The sequence below is a fragment of the Nyctereutes procyonoides genome, unplaced genomic scaffold (genome assembly GCF_905146905.1).
Source record: "Nyctereutes procyonoides isolate TBG_1078 unplaced genomic scaffold, NYPRO_anot_genome, whole genome shotgun sequence".
In the NCBI taxonomy this organism is placed as follows: domain Eukaryota; kingdom Metazoa; phylum Chordata; class Mammalia; order Carnivora; family Canidae; genus Nyctereutes; species Nyctereutes procyonoides.
This window is the reverse complement of record NW_026575046.1, coordinates 28,842,938-28,868,523: the sequence shown is the minus strand read 5'-3', so window position 1 is coordinate 28,868,523 and position 25,586 is coordinate 28,842,938. Positions and strand designations below refer to the sequence as shown.

The 25,586-nt window shown below is 51.0% G+C and overlaps 1 protein-coding gene across 3 annotated transcripts in view; it reads right to left on the bottom strand.

Annotated features, from left to right (window-relative positions):
• PPARGC1B (PPARG coactivator 1 beta) overlaps positions 1 to 25,303 on the bottom strand; it is a 112,072-nt gene extending 86,769 nt beyond the window's left edge. For all 3 annotated transcript variants that reach the window (XR_008664371.1, XM_055325236.1, XM_055325237.1), the window contains exon 1: positions 25,145 to 25,303. Coding sequence is in view for 2 of the 3 variants with exons in the window: in XM_055325236.1 (XP_055181211.1) it covers positions 25,145 to 25,222 (78 nt within the window). In the remaining variant the exon portion in view is untranslated. The remainder of the gene's footprint in view (positions 1 to 25,144) is intronic.
• Between the last annotated feature and the right edge of the window lie 283 nt (positions 25,304 to 25,586).

Sequence of the window (25,586 nt, the reverse complement as noted above, 5' to 3'; positions counted from 1 at the left end):
TGCTGTTTGCCAGTCGATGCCATCCGCTGGCTCACAGCTACGTCCATGGAGCTGAGCACAGGACCTGGCCCAGCTTAAGCTGAAGGGTTGAACCAGTGGACATCCCTACTGGGTCCTTGACCATTGCAGTATTTCCAGCATGGTGTGTGCACTATTTTGGCAAGGATTGCACCCATTCTTTGTCCCCTGACCATTCCTTGCATGTAACAGATGTGCCATCCCAGTGGGTGAAGGAGTCAAAAATGGAAGATATGGTAGGAAAATCCTGGGTTCAAATCCCAGCTCTGCCACTAACACACTGCCTAATTTGGATAGCTTGGTCTCTCTGAGCCTCAAAGGGCAGAGCAGGTGTGGGAGGTCCGAGGTTTGGGGGGCTCTGGGAGGCTAGGTCCTTCACCAATTCCCAAGGAGCAGCCTAGCAGCTGCCCCACACTGAGGCTGGAAGCATGGCTGGAAGCATGCCTGGTGGCGGATGTGGGTTATTCTTAACCAAATGCACTTCCTCCCGGTCTGGTTTGTGAGGACAAAGGGGGGTAGGAGGAAGAGTTCCATCCTTACACTAAACTTCCCTTTGTATGCTGCTCAAGTTCAACCCAGCTCAGCCGCCTAGGGCAGGTGACCTCATGCTCAGTGTCCAACTCCTGGCCACCTGGCCCTCCTCCCTCCTTACCCGCTCCCCAGTAGCGGCTGTGGTTCTGGCATATTCCAGGCACCGGAGCATGCACTCCAATGGGGAGAGACGGTGGTTTCTCCTTTTAACAAAGAAATAACGAGGCAAACAGAACTCAATTCCTTGCCTGAAGTTGTGAGTAAAATCTAACTGGCTATGAGAGAACAAACCACAAAACAGAATCTCAAGCTCCATCCATGAGGAACATTACCTTGCTGTCATCAAAACGGTGAGTTTAAAAGTGTAAGGCCATGGAAAACACCTTCGATAAAACCTTCATAAAGATTAATAAGACCTTAATAAAAATACATTATCCAATATAACACCAAGTGAAAAAGTCACAAAGATAATAGGATCTGATTTTTTTTTAAAGGAAAAATGTATCAGAGAAGAGAGAAAAAAGAAAGGTTCATGGTGGTCCCTTCTAGACAGTGAAATTTGGTATGGTTTCTATTTCCTTTTGGAGGGTGTGCCTACTTATTTAATTTTCTTCAATAAAGATTGTATTATCTTGTAATAAAAAATGTTTACATCAATTTTTGGTTTATATTTTAAAAACAAAGCAGGAAGGGCGCCTGGGTGGTACAGTTAGTTAAGCATCCGCCTTGGGCTCAGGTTATGATGCTGGGGTCCTGGTATGGAGCCCTGCTTCAAGCCCAGAATCCGGTTCCTTGCTCAGTGGGGAGTCTGCTTGTCCCTCTCCCTCAGCCCCTCCCCCAACTCATGCTCATGTGTGCCCATGCGCTCTCTCTTCCTCTCAAATAAATAAATAATAAAATTAAAATTAATTTTAAAAAGCCGAAGTTACCCTTATGTAAATGAAAGGAATTATGAATGCATAAAATTAATGGCCAATTCCTTATTTATACCTGCTTTAAAACAAAAACTGGAAGTCAAGTGCAAAAAAATGAGTAATCCTTAAATATCTGGTGAATTTTTTTTAAAAGCAGGATATAAACTCATAGTAGAAACACAAGACACCGTTAAACCGGGAAGGAAGGCCCGAGTACATGGGCAGAACTGGCCTGCGGTCATCTCTGAATCCTGTGGCAATGAGCTCCCAAAAGGCAGCAGCACCTACCCTGGCACATGACCACAAGGAGAGCCCACATGGATTCGGATCCCTTGGCCAGGTGCTTATCTTTTGAGGTATATTTCACAACAGTAACTGACACGCAGCTTCAGTGACGAGTGTAACCAGGATGATGATGATGTGTGCAATGCACAGGTCTGCTTCCTTCTTCTTATCCCTGTGGACTCTAAACTCTAAGACAGTGGAGAGCTTTCCTGTTGAGACTGTGTCCCTAGCACCCAACACAGAGCCTGCCATGGACTATGGCTCCATAAGGAATAAATAAACAGAAGAAACAAAAGTATGGCTGATTAGATGGATAAGCGAATGGATGAATGAATGGATGAATAAGTGAATTCTGACCCAGAACAAGGGCAGGATTACCTGGCCAGAGTCCACTCCACGAGATATAGATAGGAATTGGCCAAGTAATCTTCAGTCTTACGAGCTACACCCTCACATGGCCATCAGGCAGTAGCTCTGTGCCCAACAGCAGCTGGTGATGACCACAGACAGTACACGTGTGGGATGCAGGACGAGGGTCATGGTCTCAGGGCGCGAGAAGAGGAGGTCCCCACTGCCCAGGCTGTTGCTAGGAAAGATTAATCCAGGACAGAAAATACCCCAGGCTGCCCACCTGGCCTTTTTTCTAGAACATAAACCCCCAGAGGAGTGCCGTCCCTGGGCATCCAGACCCTCCATGTTAATTAATCCCTGTCACTTCAGCTCTGTTACCAGTGGCTCCAGCCAGCCCAGGCCCCCCAGTCCAGCCCTGCTGGTTTCTCTGCATTGTGACCCTGCCCCAGGCCCAGATATTCCAATCCTAAGAACCTCCCTCTTACGAAGCAACCCAATTAGCTCCCTGACCTCAGCTCTCTGCAGCTCTCTGCGCAGCCGGGCGTTAAATCACAGATCCAAGAGTGGAAATTGACTTTGCCGACGGTGACTGTGGGTGCTGACACCATTAGGTGGTGAGCCGGCGAGGAAGTCCTCATCTGTTAGGAGGGCCTGCCAGGGCTGCTCGGAATCCAGGAATGCCTTGATTCTGCCCCTGCCGAAGGCCTGGTGTATTCTATTCATTCCAAACAAATACTGAAGCTCAAGCCACGGTCCAAAATGCATTTGCTCACTCAAGCACCCAGCACCCAACCAGACGCAGTGATCCCCTCAGGCAGGGCCCACTCTGATTAATAACAAATTCACCGCCTGCTCTGAAAAGATGCTCCAACACACCAGTTGTGCTTATAGGGCCTCCCCTTGGATCCTGTTTGCACCGGCAGTGGGCGCATTCTGTGAGTGACAAGCCCTGCCACACAAGGCCCTGCTCTTGCTGTTCCCACTGCCTAGAACACCTTTTCCCAGAAACCTGCTCTCTTTCTGATCTCTCAGCCTCAGCATGAATGTCATTCCAGACAGGCTTCCAGACCACCCTTTCTACTGTAGCTCACACACCACCATTGGATGTCCTTGTCTTTCTTACTGATTGTCTTCTCAGGGCTCATCGCTAGCAGAAATCATCTTGTTTCCTGCCGCCCTATGCCAGCTCCCAGTGGGCAGGACTGGGCTCACTGCTGTGTCCCCAGGCCCAAATCCAGTGTTTGGCACAAAGGAAATGGACTTAAATATGGGCTGGATGAGAGGGAAGCTTCCCATGGCCGAACAATGAATGAAGCAAAGAGACCCAGGCTGAGGGGTCAGGAAGCCAGGTCTAGTCTTGGTCAAACAAGCCACTAGACCAAAAGGCTTCAGCCCAGCCTTGTGAGGGGATGAAGGTGGCAGGCTGAGTCAAGTTCCCTATAATTATGGAGAAAGAGCATCTCATAGGAAGTAAGTCATCTGCAGAGTCTACAGGAGCAGGGAAAACCCCCCAAGTCCCCTCAGAGTGTGTGTCCTAAAGCTTCTAGACAGAGGCCAAGCAGAGTCTAGGGACACCAACCAGACCACGCTGCCGTTACTATGATGAGAATAATTAACATAAACAAGAATCTAGGACATAAGCTCCCCGAAGTCAGGAACCCTTCTTCTTTTCTGCTAAACCCCAACATCTGGGCCACTGCCACCACATCCAGGCACTTCAGCAAAGTACTTTTTTTGTTACTTATTTATAAACGCCTCCTACATGATAAGCACTTTGTATTCAAAGTCCACTGATTCCTCAAACCAAAGCGTTGCAGCTGGGACTCCTATGATTACCTCAGAGAGGTGAAGTAAGATGCCCAACCAGCAAGGCAGGGCAGAGCAAGGCCTTGAACCCCAGGTGTCTGGCATCAGAGCCTGGCTCCCTGATTCCCCGGCGGCCACACCTCCTGCGAAGCCAAACAACAATAATGACAACATTTACCAACTCCCATCAGGCGCTAGACGGGCAGGGCCCCACCATTGTGGTCTCGGCAATCCCTCCGCAGCCCTCTGCCCTCCACAGAGAAGGCTATTGTGGTCCCAAAAGGTGAAGTCACCTGGTGCAGGGGCAGTAACTCACAGCTGGCAGAAATGGGAGCCCATCTAGAGATTTTTCAGTTCTGAGGTATGGCCTCCTGGGGTTCAGCCACACTGCATTTCCACGTGGAAGTTGGGATAATTTTTTTTTTTTAATTTATGATAGGCACACAGTGAGAGAGAGAGAGGCAGAGACACAGGCAGAGGGAGAAGCAGGCTCCATGCACCGGGAGCCCGATGTGGGACTTGACCCCGGGTCTCCAGGATCGCGCCCTGGGCCAAAGGCAGGCGCCAAACCGCTGCGCCACCCAGGGATCCCAAGTTGGGATAATTTAATATAAAAATCAGAATGCTCTTGAGGAAACCGCATGACTACCCTGGACCCCACTGCCTTATGACTCTGGCAGGTCCATTCTCTCTGGGCCTCCCTTACCGCACCGGTTTAACCAGGTGACTCAACTGGCCTCTAAAGTTGTAGGAATCTAAACTCTAGCACTCACTTGCAACTAAGTCACTATTAATGCAAGATTGTGTTTTTATAGCTTTCCACAGTTTATAGAACACTTTTACATTGATTATCTCATCCATCCAACAACATCCTGCTGTTGAACTAACATCCTCACTTACGAGGTGGGGAGCAGTGACTCAAGAGTTTAAGTGACTCAGTCAAGGTCACACAGCAGGAAGGCAGCAGCACCAGGATCTAGATTGTGACTCTAGCCCTGTGGGCTTTCTCCTCCAAACAGTCTGCCTGAGGGAGGTTGGAGCCCAAGACGACGCCTGGGGTATTGTGAGGGTAAGTAAGGGAAAACAAGCACACCCAGGTAAATCCAGGAGGATAAAATTAACAACACAATAGGCAGTTCTTTGGAGGGGAAACCCGAGTGACTCTTAACCAGGAGAGAAAGTCTGCAATTAAAACTCCAAAGACACACCAGATTAACAAAGATCAAAAAAGTTTAAAGCCAAGCTGTGTTGGAGAAGGTGTGGGGAAACAAGCATGTCTTATTCATCTCTGTAGGAATCTAAAACTGATAAAATTTCATGAAAGGGAATGTGGCAACTGCCATCAAAATTTTAAATGCACACACCCTTTAACTGAGCAACTGCCCCTGGGAGGTATTTTTCCCTTACATCCATCACACAAGTGTGCAAAATGACGCTCACACAAAGATAGATGTTCACTGCAGACTAGCAGCAGCGCTAAATTAGGAACAATTTAAAGGCTCAACAGAGAACTGGTTAAACCACTACAATCAAGCCAAAAAAATGAAGTAGATTTTTTTTTTATGTACTAATATGAAATGACCATCAGGATACATTATGAAGTGAAATAAAGCAAGGGGCACGACAGTGTTCTTAGCTTGTCACCATCGGTGCAAAAAATGAAGGTAGGAAGCAAGACCCTGTATATGCTGGTGTCTGCATGGTTTATCTCTGGGAAGAACATGTTAGAAATTGGTAGTGGGGTTCCTCGGGGGATAGGGACACAAAAATGGGAGAGATGACTTCCATTTGTAACTTTGACAATTTCCTCAAGGAGGCTCCCGTATTACCTCTTCAAAAGAAATGCAAAAGTAGGTCTATTGTCTGTTTCCCGTTGAACAGGGCTGTATGTTGAACCGAAAATGAAACTTGTCAAGTACAAAATGAACTTGTCAAGCAGCTGCATCTTCCTGGGGCCCTGCTCCCAGGGACCCCCACCCATCTCCTCCCCTTGCGTGGGCTCCAAGTGCAGCTTGAATCACAAGAGGGATCAGTGAACCCTTCAAACAGCCCAGCTGAGTAATAGATTCTAAATCAGGAAGGCTGTGTTGGAATACCTTTCCTACCGGCAAGGGTGTTAATCGTGCTCTGCTCATGTTAACAAATGTATATATAGACAGATGCCGCACACATTGTGTGAACGAGGAGCCAAGCCTCAGAGTGATCAAATCTTAGAGTATAATAGCACTTGGTCACAAGAAGTATTTGGAGGTAATCAAAGATTGTCCAAACCTGATACTGTCTGGAGTTAAAACAATAGCAGTCGCTGTGGTGGCCTTGTATCTGTTTATGACTCTATGACTTGCAATTAGCTTTGAAATCTATGATATGTGCATTTTCACAGCAATGCACAGATTGTTCCCATTTATGAAAGGCTGAAAGAGGTCACATGGTGGGCGGACAGTTTTACACCAGGCCTGGAGCTGAGGCTCTCTCCCTCTCAAGGTCACAGGCAGAAATCAGCTCACAAATGCCAGCTGAAAGGCAGGGAAAGTGTGCCCAAGGAGGGCAGCTTGGCTGCAGGTGGAACCTACAATGTTACTTGAAAGGAAAAAAAAAAAAAAAAGCACTGCTTTTGACTGGTTATTTCTGGGTGCTGGGATAACTTTTTCTTTCTTTTTTTCTTTTTTTTTTTTGCCTATTTCTATTCTCTCAAATTTCAATAAATTAATACCTGCCACCTATTCATAACGAGAAAATACAACTTATATGAAAATAAAACAGATAATCTCGTATTCAGTTGAAAGGCATTTAAACACCACCAAACTGCTAAGATTGATTGTTTCTTATGGATAAGAGACTACAAGATGGGAGTGACCTCGTTTTTTCTGATGAGTTAATTCCAAACATTGGAAATTTTTTGAATATTACTTTAAAAAAAATTCTTGGTGAAGAAATTTTAATTTTCATTTAAAATATATATATATAAAATATCTGTTGAACCAACAAAATATAAAATGAAAAAAGGAATTTAAGGCAGGAAGGTATCTCTCCAAAATCTTTTGGGGTTAACAGCAAATTATGGAGCAATTAAACAAATGTCCGAGTTACAGTCATATAAAATCGTTTTAAATCTCATCACTTTTTGCTTCCTTTATTATTTAAAAAAAAGGGGGAGCTTTTAAATTAACTTGCTTTGTGAGGCTCAGAACAGAGCTTCCCCTGGATATAGGCAGATCCAGTCTCCCGGGCTGACGCAGAGCCAGGCCGCCTGTGCGGGCACCCACCCTGTGCACATGGACCTGCCTGTCAGGCAGGCAGTCACCTAATCCACGGGGCTGCAAAATCCAGCAGCTGGTGAGGGCCTGAGGGGGTTGGGTAGCTCTGGTGTTGAATTGCCTATTGGCCACATGGTTCGGGTAGTGTGGTCCGCTCTTTTTCCACTTGATGCGAGCTTTCCTTAAATAATTGCAGACTTTGTGGTTGAGCCGGCAGGAGCTCTGCGTCTAAGACACCAGGGCCCAGGGCCCAAGGCCCAAGGATGGCCATCTGAGCCTCAAAGAGCACCCACGGCCAAGGCCACAGACCCCCACAATATCTCAAAACTCACTGGCACCTTCCCTCTCCCCAGCTAAAATCTTTCTTAACTGAAACCGAGAGAGCTCAAAGACAGTTTTATAGATCACAAAAGCATTCAAGATGGATAAAACAGCACTGTGGAGAGAAAAAAAAAAGGGAAGAAATCAATTTTAGATATAATCTATTGGTAGAGGATTTTGAATAATTTGCTCCTTTGAAAAAACCTGGCCCAAAGTTCCTAATTTTCGCCCAATCTTTCCACCCCCGTGAGTGACTTATCCCAGCGTTCCGTGATTCACTGGGGAGGTTGGAAATCGGGGATTCTCTTGCCTAAAGTTCCTCCTCCTCCTCTGCCTTCTCCTCCTTCCAAACCCACACATTTAAGACACATGATCCCATGATAAATTTCTTCCAACTTGCAGTTCAAAGAGAAGTCAGCACCTGTCACCAGAAAAAGGGACACAACCGGGGAAGTTAAGAACCTGCGACAGGCTCTGCTCACTGGATGTAGGGAAATCATGTTGCCCACCTAAGATGTGACAGGTTGCCTAGCTCCATCTGTCTCCAGGAACAAACCTTCTCCCTCTCTCTCCAGTACCTGGCAGTTCCGCCCCAAGCAGAATTGGTAAGACAGCCCCCACAGTAGGAAAATGAGTCATGGCATGGCAGAGATAGGGAAACTCAGAGCCCAGAAGGGGGCCAGACTTGTCCAAGTCACAGAGCAAAGAGGGACAGGTAGGGATGGAACCCAGACCTTCTTCCCAGAGTTCCAAGTACAATGCCATCATCACGGCACTGATCTCCAGTGCAGTTACAAACTTCTCTCTCTCTCTCTCTCTCTCTCTCTCTCTCTCTCTCTCTCTCTCTCTCTCTCAAGTAGGCTCCACACTCAGAGTAGAGCCCAACCTGGGGCTTGAACTTACAACCCTGAGATCAAGACCTGAGCGGAGATCAAGAGTCAGACCCTCAACCGACTGAGCCACCCAGGCGCCTGTACGAGCTTCTCTATAAACAACCCTCTTCCCTAACTCTAACTTAGAGGAATCAATGGAAATTAGACTTTTCTGAGGGGGAGTTGCAACTATTGCAAAATCCTAACACAGAAGGATGTTGCAACTCCCAGAAGACTGGGGATCACCACTCCAAGGAGAATTCAAAATAATCCTGGGAACTCAGTCTAAGACAAGGCACAGACAGGAAGCGCTGAGAGGCCCTTTCCAAAACCATCCTTTCCTGACCAGGTGGGTCTTGTGGCCCCCTCCAAATCCACTTTCCCCTCAGGGTGGAGGGGGCACAAGTCCCACATTCCTGCTAAGTGCCTGCAATGGTGACCTTATTGGGCAAGACATTTCAACATCCCTGGCCTCAGGTTCTTAATCTGTAAAATGGACAAGAAAATCCTCCTGAGGACATGGATTATGGATGTGAAATACCCTGAGAATTTCACAGTAGTATGCTAAAAGGGATAACAGTAAGTTGTAAAAAGAGTAACAGTAATTATTACTATGGCAATACCTATCATTATCATCATTAAATCTGTTCAAGGTCTACTCTGTAAAGTTACCAACCTTCTCTCTGCCCCGCAAGTACCTGGTGGGTGTGTGGGGCTTGGCCCCACCACAACAGGGATAGCTGCTTTATCAGGCAAAGGCCTCTGGTCAGGACTGCAGGTGAGAAGCTATGCCCCAGCCTTGTGTCTCTGCTCCATGCCTAGGGCCTGCATGCCTGCACAGACCACAGGGTGATACCACTAGTCCACCTGCCTGTGAGGCCCAGAGAAAACCTAGCCACCTTTCTTCAGCCCTCCCCATGCCCCCCAGCAGCCTCCCGCTAGTTTCCCAGGCTGGAAATATCCTACTTGTGTGTCTTCCTACTTGCTCCTATTGGGTGTCTTCCAGACACTTGGACCATCCCTTATGTTCTTTGCCCTCACCAAGAGTCCTCTGGCCAGCTCAAATCTTCCAACAGTAGGAAGGGAGCTCCTGTCTCCCCCGAGTCACTCACTGATCATTCACCAGCCACAGGACATCCAGGGCCTTATGACAGGCTGGTCTCTCCCTGGGATGCCCCTCCCCACCGTGTCAGCCAGCTCCAGCTCACCCCTCCACACTCCGTCTGCTACACAGACTCTCTGGACACTCCCTCTGCACTGGCCACCCTCCATGGCCATCTGCAGCTTGGTTCTCCCCAGGCCAGGGAGCAGGGCTTATGCAAATCTGTGATCCTAGCTTCCCACACAGAGGGAGTGATTGCTGCATAGAGAGAAAAAGAGGCATCGAATGATAACCTGCAGTCTGTAATTCATAGGGTCGTCCAGTATCCTCCACCAGTCTGTCATCAAACCAAGCAGTTGCGCTGTCATTGCTATTAATAATAACACCACCCAGGCACAGCACTCTCTTCAAACACTATTACCTTCTCATTTCAACCACCCACTGAGATACTTACTTTCATCCCATTTTGCAGATAAGGAAACTGAGGCCCAGGCAGTTTAAATAACATGCTCTAAATCACTCAGCTGCTAAAGATCCTAGACCCAGACTGACTCAAATTTCTCATCTTAACTAACGTCTGTTCAAGTCTGCCTTCTGCTGACCCTCAAAATCCAAACCCCAGGCTGAGTCTACCACCTGGAAGCAGCAGCTGATACTGTTCCTCTCTTATTGTCCTGCAGGTAGATCGCTGAAAATTTACTGTGAGGCCATCTGAGCAAAGGAGGCCTTCTTCCTCGTTCTGGGGTGGATTCTAAATCTCCCTCCTCCCTCTCTCATGCTTTTCATCTCATCCTTGAGCCCACTCTGCTCTCCCCCATGACTTGGTCCATTAATCTGGGCCAACTGGGGCTCTAGGGAGAAAAGCCTCTGGCAAGATCCCACCACTGTCCTCTAGGTCCACGGGCTACACTGCACAGCCTGCAGACCACCCCACACCCACCCCCACACCCAGAAGCAGGAGACCCCCACACTCCCGCTGGTGGCTGATCCACAAAGTCCAAGTCAGGCAGCTGCTCCCTCAGCCACTAGGACAAAGAGCAAGTGCTGGAGAAGGTGGAGGCCCGGGGTGCTGCTGAGCAGGTACTCTCAATTGTACCCACGGGACAAAGAAGGGCTGTTGCCCAACCCTAGGGAGAAAGTGGTAGGAGGTCACTGGGACACTGGGGTAGGACTCCTAGGGGACAGGGGGCTGGTCACACCCATCTGTGGGGCCCCAGATGGAGAGGCCTGATCAGCAAAGGAGCTATATCCTGGGGATCCCTGAGTGGCTCAGCGGTTTAGCGCCTGCCTTCAGCCTAGACAATGATCCTGGAGTCCCAGGATCGAGTCCCTCATCAGGCTTCCTGCATGGAGCCTGCTTCTCCCTCTGCCTATGTCTCTGCCTCTGTGTGTGTGTGTGTCTCTTATGAATAAATAAATAAAATCTTTAAAAAAAAAAAAGGAGCTATATCCCCTAGCCCCACCACTCACCCTCTGGGCCTCAGGTCCCTCACCTGAAGAATGGGGCTTCATCTCCAGGGGTTGTTGGGAGAATCAAAGTGAGCTTACCACAGGGGCTGGTACAGATTAAGGGCTTAATGCAAATTCATTCATTCATTCATTCATTCATTCAAGACACATTCAGTGAGTACCAATCATGTGCTGGGCCCTGGGCTAAGTCCTGGGGATACAGTGGGAACCAGACAGGCGATGTCCAGCCTTATGGAGCCTTCCATTCCCACAGGACAACAGGCAACCAACAAGTACAAAATCATAAATACAAAAGTAGCTGGGAGTGGTGCATATCTTAAAGAAGAGAGAAAATGTGCTAGGATAGATAGAAATCAGGGCTGGAGGATCAGGGAAGGCCTTTCTGAGGACATGATGTCTCAGCAGATCTGGAGAGGAGAGGGAACAGCAAGCCATGATGCCTGGGAAGAGAATTCCTGGCAGAGTGAGCAATACTTGCAAAGGCCTCACTACACTACCTCAATGATTACTTTTATTATCACTCGAACTACACTCTGTCCACTCTGTCCACTAGAAGAAGCTCATATAGCTGGGAGGACAGTGAACTGGGCATCAGAAGTAGGTTCAAATCCCATTGCTTCTCCTAAACTACCATAAGGCCTGGGACCATGACCAACACTCTCTGATCTTTAAGCATCCTGATAAATCAAAAGTTTCCTGATCTGAGGGTCTGTAGGTGGCTCCCATTCCCTCAAGCTCTTTCCTTTCCCCCTCTTTCAACCTACCCACATCTTGAAGTAATCATGATTTCTTCCCACTCCCCAACTCCCCACCCCGTGAGTGGCCCAGAAGTGAGTAGGTGACTGAGGATCAAGGAAGACAGATATGGGGATGAAGGCAATATTTGAAAACTGATTTGCTGCAGTATCCTATTGAACCACTGAGGCTCCCCCATCTGTAAAATGGGAATACTCCCCTCCTCCTGCCTCCAACCCAGAATTGATGTGAAGATAAGTGGAAATGCAAGATAAGGAAGCCACCCAGCTTTATACAGCCATTAGAAAGGGGTTTCTATCTGCTTTTGGGTCATTTGTATCCTAAGGGCTACCCTGTGGCCTGGGCCTAATGGCAGAAAGGACAGAGAGGGGAGGGAAGGACAGAGTGGATGCCAGACACTCTACAAACAGTATCTGATTGTTTAGGACCAAAGAAGGGGTGTCGTGAGAGGGAGCCTTCTAAAAACATAGAAACTTAAGGGCTTGCTCTCAAAGATTCTCATTCACTAAGTCTGGGACAGCCCCAGACGTATAATTATTATTTTTTTTAATTACACAGTTGATTCTGATACACACTCATGGTTGAGAACCACTGATTAGTTCTACCAACCCTGGAAGGCAGGATGCCTTCGTATTCCCATCTGGGAGCTGGCTAACGAGAGCACAGAGAGGCTACGTAACTCCTGGATCACACAGCTAAGATCTGAACCAGGCAGTTTGCTCTCATTAATTACGAGGCCACACAATCTGTTTTCTAAGATTTTATTTTTAAGTAATCTCTACACCCAATGTGGGGCTCGAACTCATGACCCTGATATCAAAAGTTGCACACCCCACTGACTGAACCAGCCAGACGCCCCAAGGCCATACAATTTCTGTTTTTTTTTTAAACACTTTGAGTTTGTTTTGTTTAAGATTTTATTTATTTATTCACGAGAAACAGAGAGAGAGAGAGGCAGAGACACAGGCAGAGAGAAGCAGGCTCCATGCAGGGAGCCTGACGTGGGACTCGATCCCGGGTCTCCAAGGTCACGCCCTGGACTAAAGGCAGACGCTCAACCGTTGAGCCACCTGGGCTGCCCCTGGCCATACAGTTTCTTGAGGCCAAACATACCCCTACTTCTCTGTGCAGCCCTGAAAATATGAGAAACATCTCATAATAAGAGACAGCATTAACTTTCAAAGAAACTTTTATGGCGGGACACCTGAATGGCTCAGTGGTGGAGTGTCTGCCTTCGGCTCAGGGTGTGATCCTGGAATCCAAGATCGAGTCCCACATCGGGCTCCCTGCATGGAGCCTGCTTCTCCCTCTGCCTATGTCTGTGCCTCTCTCTCTCTCTCTCTCTCTCTCTCTCTCTCTGTGTGTCTCTCATGAATAAATAAATAAATAAAATCTTTTTTAAAAAATAAAAAAATAAACTTTTATGGCTAGACTCACTCCTTATTCACCTGGTGTTACTGAGGAATAACGGATGCTCACAGTCAGCTAAGTCTGTAAGTAACTTTGGAACTTTTCCTGCTTTTGATAGACTTCCTGTTTTAGGTGGTAACACCAAAATGTATTTCCTTCTTCCTTGCTTCCTCCAACAGAGAACACTGAGCAGAAATGTACCTTTCCTTGGGGATGGCACGGTCTGTATGACTCATTAGCTCTGTTACTTGCATATAGTATATTCAGCAACAAGGAGCCTCCTTGGTCCCTGACGAAAAGGATCCCGTGGACTGCAGAGCTGTGGTCCAAGTGTTTCTGCCTTTGGTAGATTCTCACCACCCCACCCCCGCCCCGTCCCATGCCTGCATGGACATACACTAATAGAACTGGCTTACAGCTACTCAAGTCATGAGGTGTGGACAGGACAGGCCACACCTGTAAGAACTGTGTGTAAATGAAGAGTCAGTTGACCCTAAGCAGGAAGAGTGAGGGGTGATCTTGTGTGGAACAGGGTCTTGAGTGGATTCTGAGCAAGGTAAGATTGATATGATACCGAGTTAATCCTCTTGGGCTACAGAGTGTGGTCACTGGTCCCCAGGTGCTCCGTCTGTCCTCTGTCCTTCACCTCCCTGCATTTCCTCCTTCCTTTAGAGTGAGGCTAGCCATCCCAGTCCCTCCAGAATAAACAGATGGGCAAAGGACATAAATCCTGGTGTGAGGTGCTGGTTTCAATCTCCCTGGAAGGTGCAAATTATTTGACCAGGCACCTCCCTGCAGACACTAGACCCTAAAAGCTCTGAGCCCCTTCCCAGTTGGGCCAGAGCAATGCCCTGTAACAGACTGGATTCCTAGCAGTAGTTTAACATTCTACAAAGAACTGTCCACTGGAGGCATGTTCTGAGAGGGAGTTCTGGAGACTCCAAAAAATGTTTGTCGTTGATTTCTTTGTGTGCAAGGCTTATCTTGGGGACGACGGCAATAGGCCCCTTGTGGGGACTGGTACAACCCTTCTCCCAATTCCCCTCACCTACATGTCCTAGCACAGTTCTAAGCAGAGAAAAGGCCTTTGGGGCCAAGCAAATGGTTGGTGAATTTCCTGAAAGGTCAAACAGCACTTGTTCATTCAGACAGTGAGTGGACAAATATTTCCTGGGGGCCTATGGTGTACCTGCCACCCTTAAGGCACTGGGGGACCTGATGGTGAACCAGACCAATGAGGTCTTTCTCCTTAGGGACCTCTGGTCCTGAATTGGTAGGAGAACAGTAAAGAATAAAATGTAAGCAAAGGTTATCACAGGCTGGGACCAGAGTTTTGCATTTAACAAGGCTCTGGGGAAAGCCAAGGGTAGGGACAAACCCGGCACACAGTGTGCCCCGAATAAATGGATGTCTACTCACACAAATCCTCCCCCAAAACAACTCCTCTTCTGCACCCCTTATCTCAGCTATAGGGATGCCACAGAGCCCCCTGCACTCTGTGGCTTCTCTCCCACATCCCACTCACTCCCACTCACCCCCCCTCCAGCTGAGGCCAAGTGCAGATGTCACCCATCAGTCCCATACCAGTCCCTTCTCTGTGCTTAGCCAGATCAGCCACACTGCAGTGGCTCAGACCAAACGCTCTGAAGCCAGGCAGACCTAGGTTCAAGTCCCGCCCTTGCCGCTACCTGCCTGAGGGATGCGGGGCAAGTCACTGACCTTGGGTTTGTTGTTGTCCCAACCTCACCTGATGGCAGAGGATCCAACTAGCTAATGTCCCAGCCTAGTGCCTGGTAAGTGGTCATCGAATGTTAGCTGTTTTCTACAATTAGCAAGTGGTCATTGAATGTTAACTGTTACATAATTCTATGATTACTGTAATTAATAACAATATTCATGAAAACCTTTGCTGACTCCTCACTGCCTGCCAAGTGTGAAGTCCTGAACAGGGTGGTCAAAGCTCTGCCCTTTAGCCAGCTTCCCTGCCTGTTTTGTTATGGGCCGGTTAGAGGTCTGGGTATAAATTCAGCAGGGTGACAAAGTACACAGACAAGGAGGGCACACAGGAGGTCTCTAAAGGACTGTGGGGTCACAGGGCAGAAAGGGCCCACTTACAAGAGGGGGAATAAGAAGAGGCGGCACTTGTGCTGGGCCTTGAAGGATGCAGCTGGGGAATGGGGAGAGGGCAGATCCATCATGGCAGTTCTAGAGCTTCCCTGGTACAGGGAAGCAAGGACTGCAGAGTAGCACCAGCACAACAGACTCTGGAACCAGCCTCAACCTACCCAACTGTAAAATGGAGAGAAGAGTGGGGACTACTCCATGGGACTCCTCAGAGATTAGATGTGACTGTGAATAATTTATGTGACTAACTTAGCACGGGGCCTGACTCAGTCAATGGAGGCCAGATTGGGAACCCCTAGCACCAAGTCCATGTTCAAATTATTATATTGTTCTGTTCCTGCAGCAAGGGATACACTGTTGCATGGTCTCAGGGTATTTGAGGAACAGACTGATACAGAGGACAGATGGACAGGCATTTGAGGCCTCAAATGCCATACCCAGGAGCTCCCTTCAGCAGGCTGTGCAGGGTAGGCCTGCAGAGGTTTTCAGCTGTGGCTGGTGCAGCCTGGGATCCCCAAAAGCACGGAGACCGGGTCATCCTCGGTGTCAAGGAGCCAAGACAGGGTCCTCCCCAGTGTCCCGGGTACCACACTTCCTGCGAGGAGGTTGGGATCAGAAATAAAGGCTCCAGCAGCCACGTTGCCAAGGCTGTTTGCCATGGCAACCTCAGGGAGCCACTCGTGGGCCGGCTGCTGCAACTGCTCAGGGCCTGGTTTCTCACGTCTCCTAGCTCTCCCTCTGCTAAATGGCTGTGCTCTGCCAGGCAAGCACAGGGGAAAAACACGGCTGCAGAGCTGCTGGGGAGCATCCATCTCAGACACGCAGGGCTCGCCCGGCTGAGTTCCCAGACAGTGGGTCCCAGACAGTTGAGTGTCTGCCATCCAGAGCCAGACTTGCCCACGCAGACAGAGGCTAGGAGTCCTGTCCTGCCTCTGCCAGGTGGTGATCTGAAGCCAATGGCTGGTCTGCTAAAAACCAGCCTGTTTCCTCACTTCAAGGTAAGGGCATTGAGTCAGATGGTCTGCGCGGCACTCCCAACTCCCTGAAAACTCAGTTTTACGCTGGTGTTTACACCCTTGTCACTGTCATCATCATAGTGGCTACTATTTATTGAGTGCTTACTCTGTGTCAGGCAATGCTCCAAGCGTTATCCATCCTGTTACAGCCATCCGAAGGGCACACCACTGTCATGCCCAGTATTGGATGCGAGGCCCTGGATGCCATACCAGGAGCTTGCTTCTACAACTGAGGTCAGAGTGGTTAAGCCGCTTGCTCAAGGTCACACAACTGGTAAATGGTAGGCCCCTGGGTTTAAACCCTCTGCGGTGGAACTCTAAAGCTCTTAACCACTATCTGTTTCTTCTCTCTTCAAGCAGCGTCTATAACTGGATTTGGTTTTCTCAAAGTCAATACTATGGTCCTTGCTAAGGCTGGATGGGATTCCTCTTCAGTTCCCCCAGAAGTACAGGGGAAAAGAAAACATAATGCTCTGAGAGAGAAACCACAGGCCCTCAACAGGATCAAGGACCCAGAGTTCAATGGGAAGGTAAGTGGCAGGCTCTACATGGTACGTGTCTGTTTTCTTACTAACCAATGGTCCCCACGGACTGAACATTCCTAAGCACTTTACAGGCATCATTTCAACTTGTCCTACAACCCTCTATATCACAGGTTGGGACCAGAATCTTGTCAGTCCCATTTCCCATGGAGCTTATATTGTCAGTCCCATTTCCCAAATGCAACACCCCAGGTACAAAGAAGCCTCATGCCAAGGCCACAGGGCTGCCTCAAGCAGAGCCCAACCCCAGGGCTCAAAGCCCTCTCAGCCACCTAAACAAATAATTAGAGCAAATGTTTGTTTTCTTACCTAAAAGACTGAGCAGTAATTACAGGCCTTGGGGGATAATTAATCAATGACTTTACCCTCCCATTTATAAAAGTCTCTCTGGTCTACCCTACCCCTGGGCAGCAAATCAGTCTCTGCCCTGAAGAATGGGCAAGATGGGGAAATTTTTTTTCAAAGAAAGGAAGGGCAGGGTGGGAGCCCAGGAGTCTAGCTACCATCAGGGCCTACAGATCCTGTGCTGGGCCCAGCTCTGCGCTTTAAGTCAGATGCCTCCTCTCAGCCATGTGAACCCAGGTTTCTGACCCTATGGTCCCCCTGACTTGCTTACTGGAAAACCCCAATGAAAGCACCGAAGGAAGAAACACACTCAGCTGCAAGGGGAGTGGGGGACCTTTGGGGTTTAGAAGCTGTGAGAGCAGGAAGCAAATGCAGCCTGCCCAGTGGTGGTGGTAGTGGACTGCACCCCAGCATCCCCACAGCCACCACAAAGCCCAGTCAACCTGGGCAACAGTGTCTCTCATCCCCCAAAGCAGAGATACCCCCACCCCAAGTCCTGATCCTGGAAAAGAAAGGGTCTGAGAGTCTGGCAACTGGGCTTCCTCCAGCTAGATGGCTTCTCCAACTCTGCCTCAGTGACCCTCTTCTGGAAAAGGGAGGGGGAGAGTGGATCTTCTCCAACGTGCCTCTCAAGCGTGGTAGGAGAGGAAGCAGCTCAGGGGTTGTCATTCAAATCCCAGGTTAGACCCTCGCACGCTGCAAGACCCAACAGGACTAACCTAACCCTCTGCACTTACCAAATGGGGACAACAGAACCAACCTGACAGTTATTGGGAGAAACCATGTGCTAATACTAAAAAGTCTCTTCACAAATACACACTGAAATAGTCACGGATGACATGATGTGGTGCGTGGATGGATGAACAAGAGTGGCATGGGTCCGAAATGGCTGAAGCTGAGTGAGCGATGGGAGCTTGGGGATTCACGATACCATTCTACAACTTCTGTAGGTGCTGGACATTTGCCACAGGAAAATGTTTAAAATACAAACCCCTCTTCAGAGACCCTGACACCTCATCACAGAAAACATTCTTTTGCTCAAAGATCTACTTAAATGGTAACCACAAAGGTAGCTCAGGATAACAATTCTTGCCCTCCCAGAGTTGTCAACCTAGCGGTAGGGACAACAGCACGCAGATGGGGGGGGGGGGGGGCAGTAGGTAGTACCCTCCACATGAGTGGCAGAGGCACAATAGCTGACTTGAAAGTCTTTCCCTTGAGGGCAGGTGTGGGGATGAGGTTGAGGGGCAGCCTGAAGTGCAGGGGGGCTGTGAATGCATTTAGGTGGTGGGGGTGGAGTTGTGGGAGCATATTCCAAGGCCATTTCACAAGCATGTATCACTCTGTCCCTTCTCAGGAACACACAGACTGCAGATAACAAAAGGAGGAGCAGTGTCTGCCCTGAAAAGGTTCACAGTCGAGCATACTCATCCACTCAGTGAGGATTTAGAGTGGCTGAGTTCTAGGCACTTGTCTATTCCCCGTGGGAAAAATGGAGAGTGAAACAGACCAAGATCCTTGCCCTCATGGAGCCTGAATTTTCAGGCTGTGATTTCTTAAGTGGTTAAACTTAATGGAACTTAAAATATCTATTATTTGGTGCTTATTACCTAGCACACATTGTGCTAGGCATTTTATTATTTTTAAGATTTTTATTTATCTATTTATAAGAGACATAGAAAAAGAGGCAGAGACATAGGCAGAGTGAGAAGCAGGCTCCCTGCAAGGAGCCAGATGCGGGACTTGATCCCAGGATCCTGGGCCCACAATCTGAACCGAAGGCAGACACTCAACAACTGAGCCACCCAGGTGCACCTATGCTAGGTGCTTTAAATCCATTTGTCATTAGGTGTTCGTGGACTTCTCACAACAGTTTTAAATGATCCAAGTGGAGAAGTTATGGGATCCACCAAAGGTCTCACAGCCAGCACAGCAAACGCAGACAGGCCCCCTTCAAAGTGAGTGCAGTGGCCCACGCAAGGGACGGAGCAGCTGTGCCCAGAGGGCAGGGAGAAGCCAGCATGACAACAGTGGCACCAGTGGCACGGCAGCTGGGTCAGGAAGGATGAGTGGCAGGAATGGAAGAAACAGGGGCAAAGGAGACAGACAACAGCAGGAGGAGCCTACCCTTCCAGGAAGAAGACTCATGACCTACGCTGCAGCGGACATATCCCCAAGGGAAAGCAGACAAATCAGAAAAAAGTCAGGGGCCTACCTCTCTGACTTCAAGTACCTGAAGGCCCTTGAATATTGGGAATCAACTTTAGGCTCTAATGTGAAAGTACTGGGGAGCTATGGGTGATGTGTAAGCAAGGGAGTGACATCAGATATGAACATCTGCTAACTACAGGGAGGAATCCCACGGTCACATCTGCTAACTACAGGAATCCCACGGTCGTGAAAGGACAAAGATCTAGACCAGAAGAGGAAATGCATAGAAAGGGCAATCCAATCCAATTGATTCTGCAACAACTGAGTGTCAGTTGAGTACCTAAGAGGAGAAATAGGAAATGGCCATGCTCATTCTCTTCCAAATGACTTTATCTGGGTTTCCTTCACCTTCACATAAAGAATTATGCTTCCCTTTTTACATAAAAAAGATTACATGGAATTATGCTTCCCTTTTTTTTTTTGCATAAAAAAGACTGCACGAAGGGGAGTTTGCATTACACTTAATCCTGCCCTTCTGAAGTGCTTCCAAAGAGAATTCCAAGTTTCCTGAGCAGCAAGCTGCTACTCATTTTGCAGACATTTTATTATTTTACGCTCAATCCTGAGAGTCAGGGCTACAATCCCCATTTCAGAGACTGAGAAACTGAGGGCTTTATGAGTTGTCTTCTCTCTATGCAAAGTGCCTTCATTTGCTCAAGGTGCTAGAAAAACAATGAACAGAGGTAGAGAGTAGTCCCTGCCTTGCAAACTTGGAGTCATGTGGTCTGAGAACCTTGCCTCTGATCCTGGCTCTTCTACTCAGTCCAAGGCAGTGGAGTAGGGAGACTGTGTTTAGCAAGCCAGTGGGTTCTCTGAAACTGTGAAATCCTCATCTGTTAAATGGTAATAATCATGGCACCTACACATTGTAGACTATTTACAAGGATAAAATGTAACAATGCAAAAGAAGGCTTGGCAGAGTGCATGGCATCTAAAGGATGCTCTCACAAATGTCATGGGTGATGCAGGAGGAAGCTAGCTGTTAACACTGCAATGTTCATGTTATGACCTCACTTCTAAGCCCAAACCCCCATTTGCAAAGCTGCTTCTGACTCAAACCAGTATTCCTTCTATTCTCCCAGAGAGAGAGGGAAAAGGGTGACTCATCCCCTGGCAATGGTGGAGCTTCTGGCTGGCCTGCACCAGCTGCAGAGAGGAGAGCCCCAAGGTGAAGGGGAAATACGAGCCCCTGGGGCCCCATTGCTAGGCCACTGCCTTCCCTGGTTCCGAGGGCATCCTGATCATTAGTACCAGCCAGGGAGGCCCCAGTGAAATCGGAGCCCCCGCCTCTGGTAGACGAAGCCAGCAAACCTGTCCCCTTCTGGGCTCAGGTGAGTAAGTTATTCCCCCTATTCTCACACGGGTGAAGGGTAGACAGAGGCACCCAGCCAAGGCTGTACTACACCTGCCCTTCCAGATGCCTAGGACTTTGGCTTGGAGAAGAAGTTAGCCCTGGCTTCCCGGGCTGTGGAAGCAGCACCACTGCAGACCTAGTAACCCATTAGATGTTCAACCCATTTCCTGATTCTCTGCGTGATGGGGCCCCCTCTATGTACTCAGACCCAGGTCTAGAACAATGAGAGGACAGGATACCAATGGAGAAATGGGCCAAATTCACAAGCATGAAATTTCACAAAACAGAACCCCAAATGGCCCATGATCATATTGGGGGGGGAGGGGCATCCCAAGTGATCAAAGAAATGCACATTAAAACAAAAGGGTAAAAGAATTTATTGATGAACAGACTGGTAAAAGTGAAAAACAATTAAATACCAAGAGTTATCTGACTGTGGGGAACCAGGCATTCCCACACAATGTTGGTAAGTGTGTAAATTAGCACAATCCTCCTAGAAGGCACTCCAGAAATGTGTTTACCAACCGCCTGCATAGTTCCTTTGTCAGAGTAATTTCACTTCTAGGAATTTAAATGAACGAAAGAAGACATATGCAGAGACATTCATTTCAGCGTGGCTTACAAGAACAACAACAAAAATTATAAACAAATTAAATGACTAACAACAAAGGGCTGATTAAATACATTTTGGTTCAACCCACAATGAAATACTATATAACCATTCGGATATTAAGACATGAAGTAGAATATTTATTGATGTGGAAAGACAATCACAGCATATTGTTTGGAAGGGGGGGAAAAAAGCAAATTACAACAGTATGATTCCAAGTTACAATGAATATATAATGAAAAACTCCATTTTTGTGTAACAGATATAATCCATAGGAATCGATAGGAAAGAAAAGCCTGGAAGTATACATAAAAATTAACAGTGGTTACCTTTGGGTAAGATTACATACTTTCCATTTTTTCTTTATGCTTGCCAGTATTTCTCTAACAACTCTACTACTAACTATGTTTCAATGATAAGAGATTGGACCACATGATCCGTAAAGTTCCTGCCAACTCTGACATTTGGGGCACCTATGATTGATGTCCCAAGTGACTTCAAACAACCCATATTTAGTGTGGGCTTACTGTGTAGCCTTTGGAGCTCAAGTCATGGCCCACAGCTGTAGCTTTCTTTATTCCTCTCTACCCATGCTTGCTGCCCAGCTGTCCTGAGGGCCAGCCTAGGAGGCTCCCCCCCCATCCCCCCTGTAATTCACCTTCGGACCCCCAGACCAAGAGCTGAGCAAAGGAACTCAGCATGGTGGCAGGTGCCAAGGGGGCACAAAGATAAAAGGCACAACTCTAGTTCTAGAATCCTACTGGGCCACAGGACTCACACAGAAAAACTGCTTTTGCTTGGTTGTATAACACCGACTACAAAAACCAGAAGAGAGAGAGAAAGCAGGGCAAGCCAGGGAAGGAAGGCCTGCTAGAGAAGGCCATGCAGGAACCGTGGGTGAGGGCAATGGAGGCAAGGGGCACAGGCTGGGCAAAGGTGAAGCCAACCCAAAGTCCTCTGGAATACATGCCCCGAACCTTTCCAAGAAGCTTTCACAATCCTTGGTCTGAAGAATTTCTGAACTTTGGCCCGAATGGGTAAAAAGTTAATTCTCCCAAACAGAAGTCCTCCCTCTATCTGACTCTGGATTAGCCACCAAAGACAAGTCCTTGGGATAAAGACAATAAATTACCTTTTTATTCACTCTCCCCACCCCTTCCCTTCCAAAGGGGGAAATGGAGGGGAGGACCAGGGAGGGACCGGAGGAGGAGAGGTAGTCACAGGAACAAGCAGACGTCTAGCATGCAAGCAGTGCTCACCCCCACCACCTCGACCCGGTCTCCTCTTGCGGCAGCACCAGCCCCATTTGACAGATGGAGGAAAGGAGGCTCGGAGAGTTAAAATGGCTTGCTCTGGGGTCACCCAGCCAGAGAGTGGGGAAGGCGACTCCACTCAGGCCTTCTGACTCCAAGTCCAGTGCTATTTCGAGGTAACACACAGGACCTGGAGTCAGGAGCCCTGGGTGGCTCTGTCACCCGCTGGCTGCGTGGTCCTGGACAAGCCGCTCACCCCTCGCAGCCTCTCTCCCCAGCTGTAAAATGAGGAGGCACGCGATGGCCCGCCCAGGTCCTCTTCCGGCGGGGCTCTGTGAACCTTCTAGGGGTGGCTGCAAAGCTTCCCTATCAATTACATTTCCCAAGTTGGGCCGGCGAAGATCACCAGAGGAGCCTCGGCCCGTCACGTGGTCAAATAAAAAAAGCAAACGTCCCAGATTAACTTTCACTGTGCTGCTTCTGCTGACACCTGATTACCCAATTTTCTAGTATCCCTGGGTGAAATATCCCTGCCGGGGAGGCCCGCTGGGCGGCTAAAAGGACAAATAATGAATTATCGGTGAGCCCAAGAACCCCCAGTGATGGAGTTAAGAACCGGGGTGCAGACGGACGGGTTCTCGCTAGAGGGGTCCCCGGCCGAGTCTCCGGCTATCTCAGGCACCCCCAGACCAGGCCGAGGACAGAACTTTCCCAGGGGCACCTCGGTCCCGCCTGCACCCAGTCCCCCGGTCCCGGGCTGCCCGCAGGCCCGGGTCGGGCGTGGGGGTGGGGGTGGGGGTGCAGGGGGGAGGTGCGGGGGGGGCGCGCGGGGGGACGCAGCGGGGCGGCCGTGGCGCTGGGGCTGGGATCTGCCTTCCGAGCAGACGCGGGCGCGGGGCTGGCGACGGTGCCGGTGACCGCCGCGGGAGCTCCACCGCAGTTTCGTCAGAGGTGAAGGTACGCGCCCGGCGCGCGCGGCGTGTGCACACACACACACACACACACACACACCCGCGCGCAGCCCGCTCATCACACCCTCCCCGCCCCCCGCCCGAAGAACGCGCGGTCACACGCCGCCACCGGCCCTTCGGCCCCCGCCCCAAGCCACCCCAGCACGCCCGCCACCCACCACGAGGCCCCGCGGCTCCCCGCGCAGGGCTGTCTGCGGCGAGCGGGGCGGCCCTCCCCGGCGCGCGGCGGCCTCCTCTCCGCGACACCCGCCACGCCGCGCCGTCCCGGCCGCCTGCAGCCCGGCGTCTCGGCGGCCGCGTCCCCTCCGAGTCGCGGTCTCACGGCTCGGAGTCAGCTTGCGAGCCTCTCCCCGCCCACCCGGTCCCATGACAGCTGCTGCCGCCCAAAGACAGGCAGATTAGAACAAGAAGCAAAGTTTCCCTCTCTCTCCTCCCACCGCCCGCCCCCCCGCCTCCCCCTCCCTCCCAGTGTTATGCAAAACGAGCCGGCACCGGCGCTCCGACTCCAGGTACCGAACCAGCCCCCGCGAGCCGCGCCCGGTTCCGCCCGGCGGCCCCTCTCCGCGCCCAGCCGAGCGCCCGCATCCGGGGGCTCCTCCTGGCCTCCGCCGCATCCCCAGCCCCAAGCCCTAACTATGGGGCCAAACTTTACGCTCGCAACAGGCTTGGGGTGGGGAAAGCCTTGGAAGGGTGGGGGGCGCGCACGCCTAGCGCAGGCATTTTCGGTGGCGGCTCGTCCCAGCAGCACCCCCCCCGCCCCGTCTCCAAGTCACCAGCTCCCTCGAGCCCCCCCCCCCCGCCCCGGCACACCAGAGCACCCTCTCCTGTCACGCGCGTGTCGCCGGTGGGGCTCCCCGGCGCAGCCAGAGCCCGGGACGCCGCCTCGCGTTCCCTTCCCCCAGCATCGCCGAGCGCGCACCGGGGCCGCGCGCCGCAGGGGGACCCAGGCGCCCCCAGGCAGTCTTTCCACCCCCATCCTGCCGTGCTTTCCTCCCGAGGGGCTCCGCCGGTAGCGAAACCAGGAAGGTGCTGTCTCCGCCCGCATGCCCACGTGCCCCGCAGCCCCCTAAGCCCTCAGCCGGCAACTGGCAGGAAACTCCGCGCCGCCGGCGCCGCCGGGGAGCCGCGGGGGGCCAGCAGCAGCACGCGGGGCGCGGGAGACCCGAGGACCAAGGCACTCCGGGGACGGGGGCAGGCGCCGGAGCCGGGGCCCTAAGTCCACGTGAAAGTACGGCAGCAAGCGCCGGGAGTCCGAGGGCGCGCCTCCGACTCCCAGGGCCAGCCTGGGGGTCCCCCACACCTTGGCGCTGCTCCACCTCCCCGAGGAAACGCGGTACCCCCACCTCTGCCGGCAGGGGGGTGCGGACTCCCAGCGGCCGAGGCTGGACCCTCCCCGGCGGCCGTAGCGCCCCCACGCTCCGCACGGAGCTTGCACGGGGGGAGCCTCGGGCCCCCTGCCTCCGTGGCAGAGCGCATCGCGGGGCGCAAGGAAGGGGGGCTCTGCAGCCGGGAGCCCCCGTCCCCCCCGCTGCGCCCACCGCCGCCTCCCGGCCTCCGCGGCTGCGGCGCCGGCCCCCGCAGCTCCGCACCCCTGCCCCCGGGCCCGCGGCCCCTGCCGGCCGTACCTGCGCGTCGGCGAGATAGTTGAGGAAGAAGGAGGAGAGCTCTTCGTCCAGCAGCGCGCCGCAGTCGTTCCCCGCCATCTTCCAGCCGCGGCTGCAGCGTGCGGCGGAGTCAGCGCCGAGCCGGCCGGGGGGAGGGAGCGAGCGAGCGAGCGAGCGAGGGAGGCGGGAGGAGGGAGCGAGGCCGGCGGGAGGCGGAGGGCGGAGCTCGGGCCCGGGCTGCCGCAGGGCCGCTGGCTGCGGGGGCGGGGCCGCGCGGTGCCCGCGCGAGCCGGGGGTCGCGCCCCCGCCTCACTGCGCCACGTCTGGCTGCGCGGTCCTGCCCGGCAGCCCCCGGCCCGGAGGAGAGCGCCCGCGGCCGGGTGACGCTGCCCCAGCCCGGAGCCCGATGCCTGCGCAGCAATGCGGGCAGCCCCCCGCTCCTGCCCGAGCGAATCACGTTGCG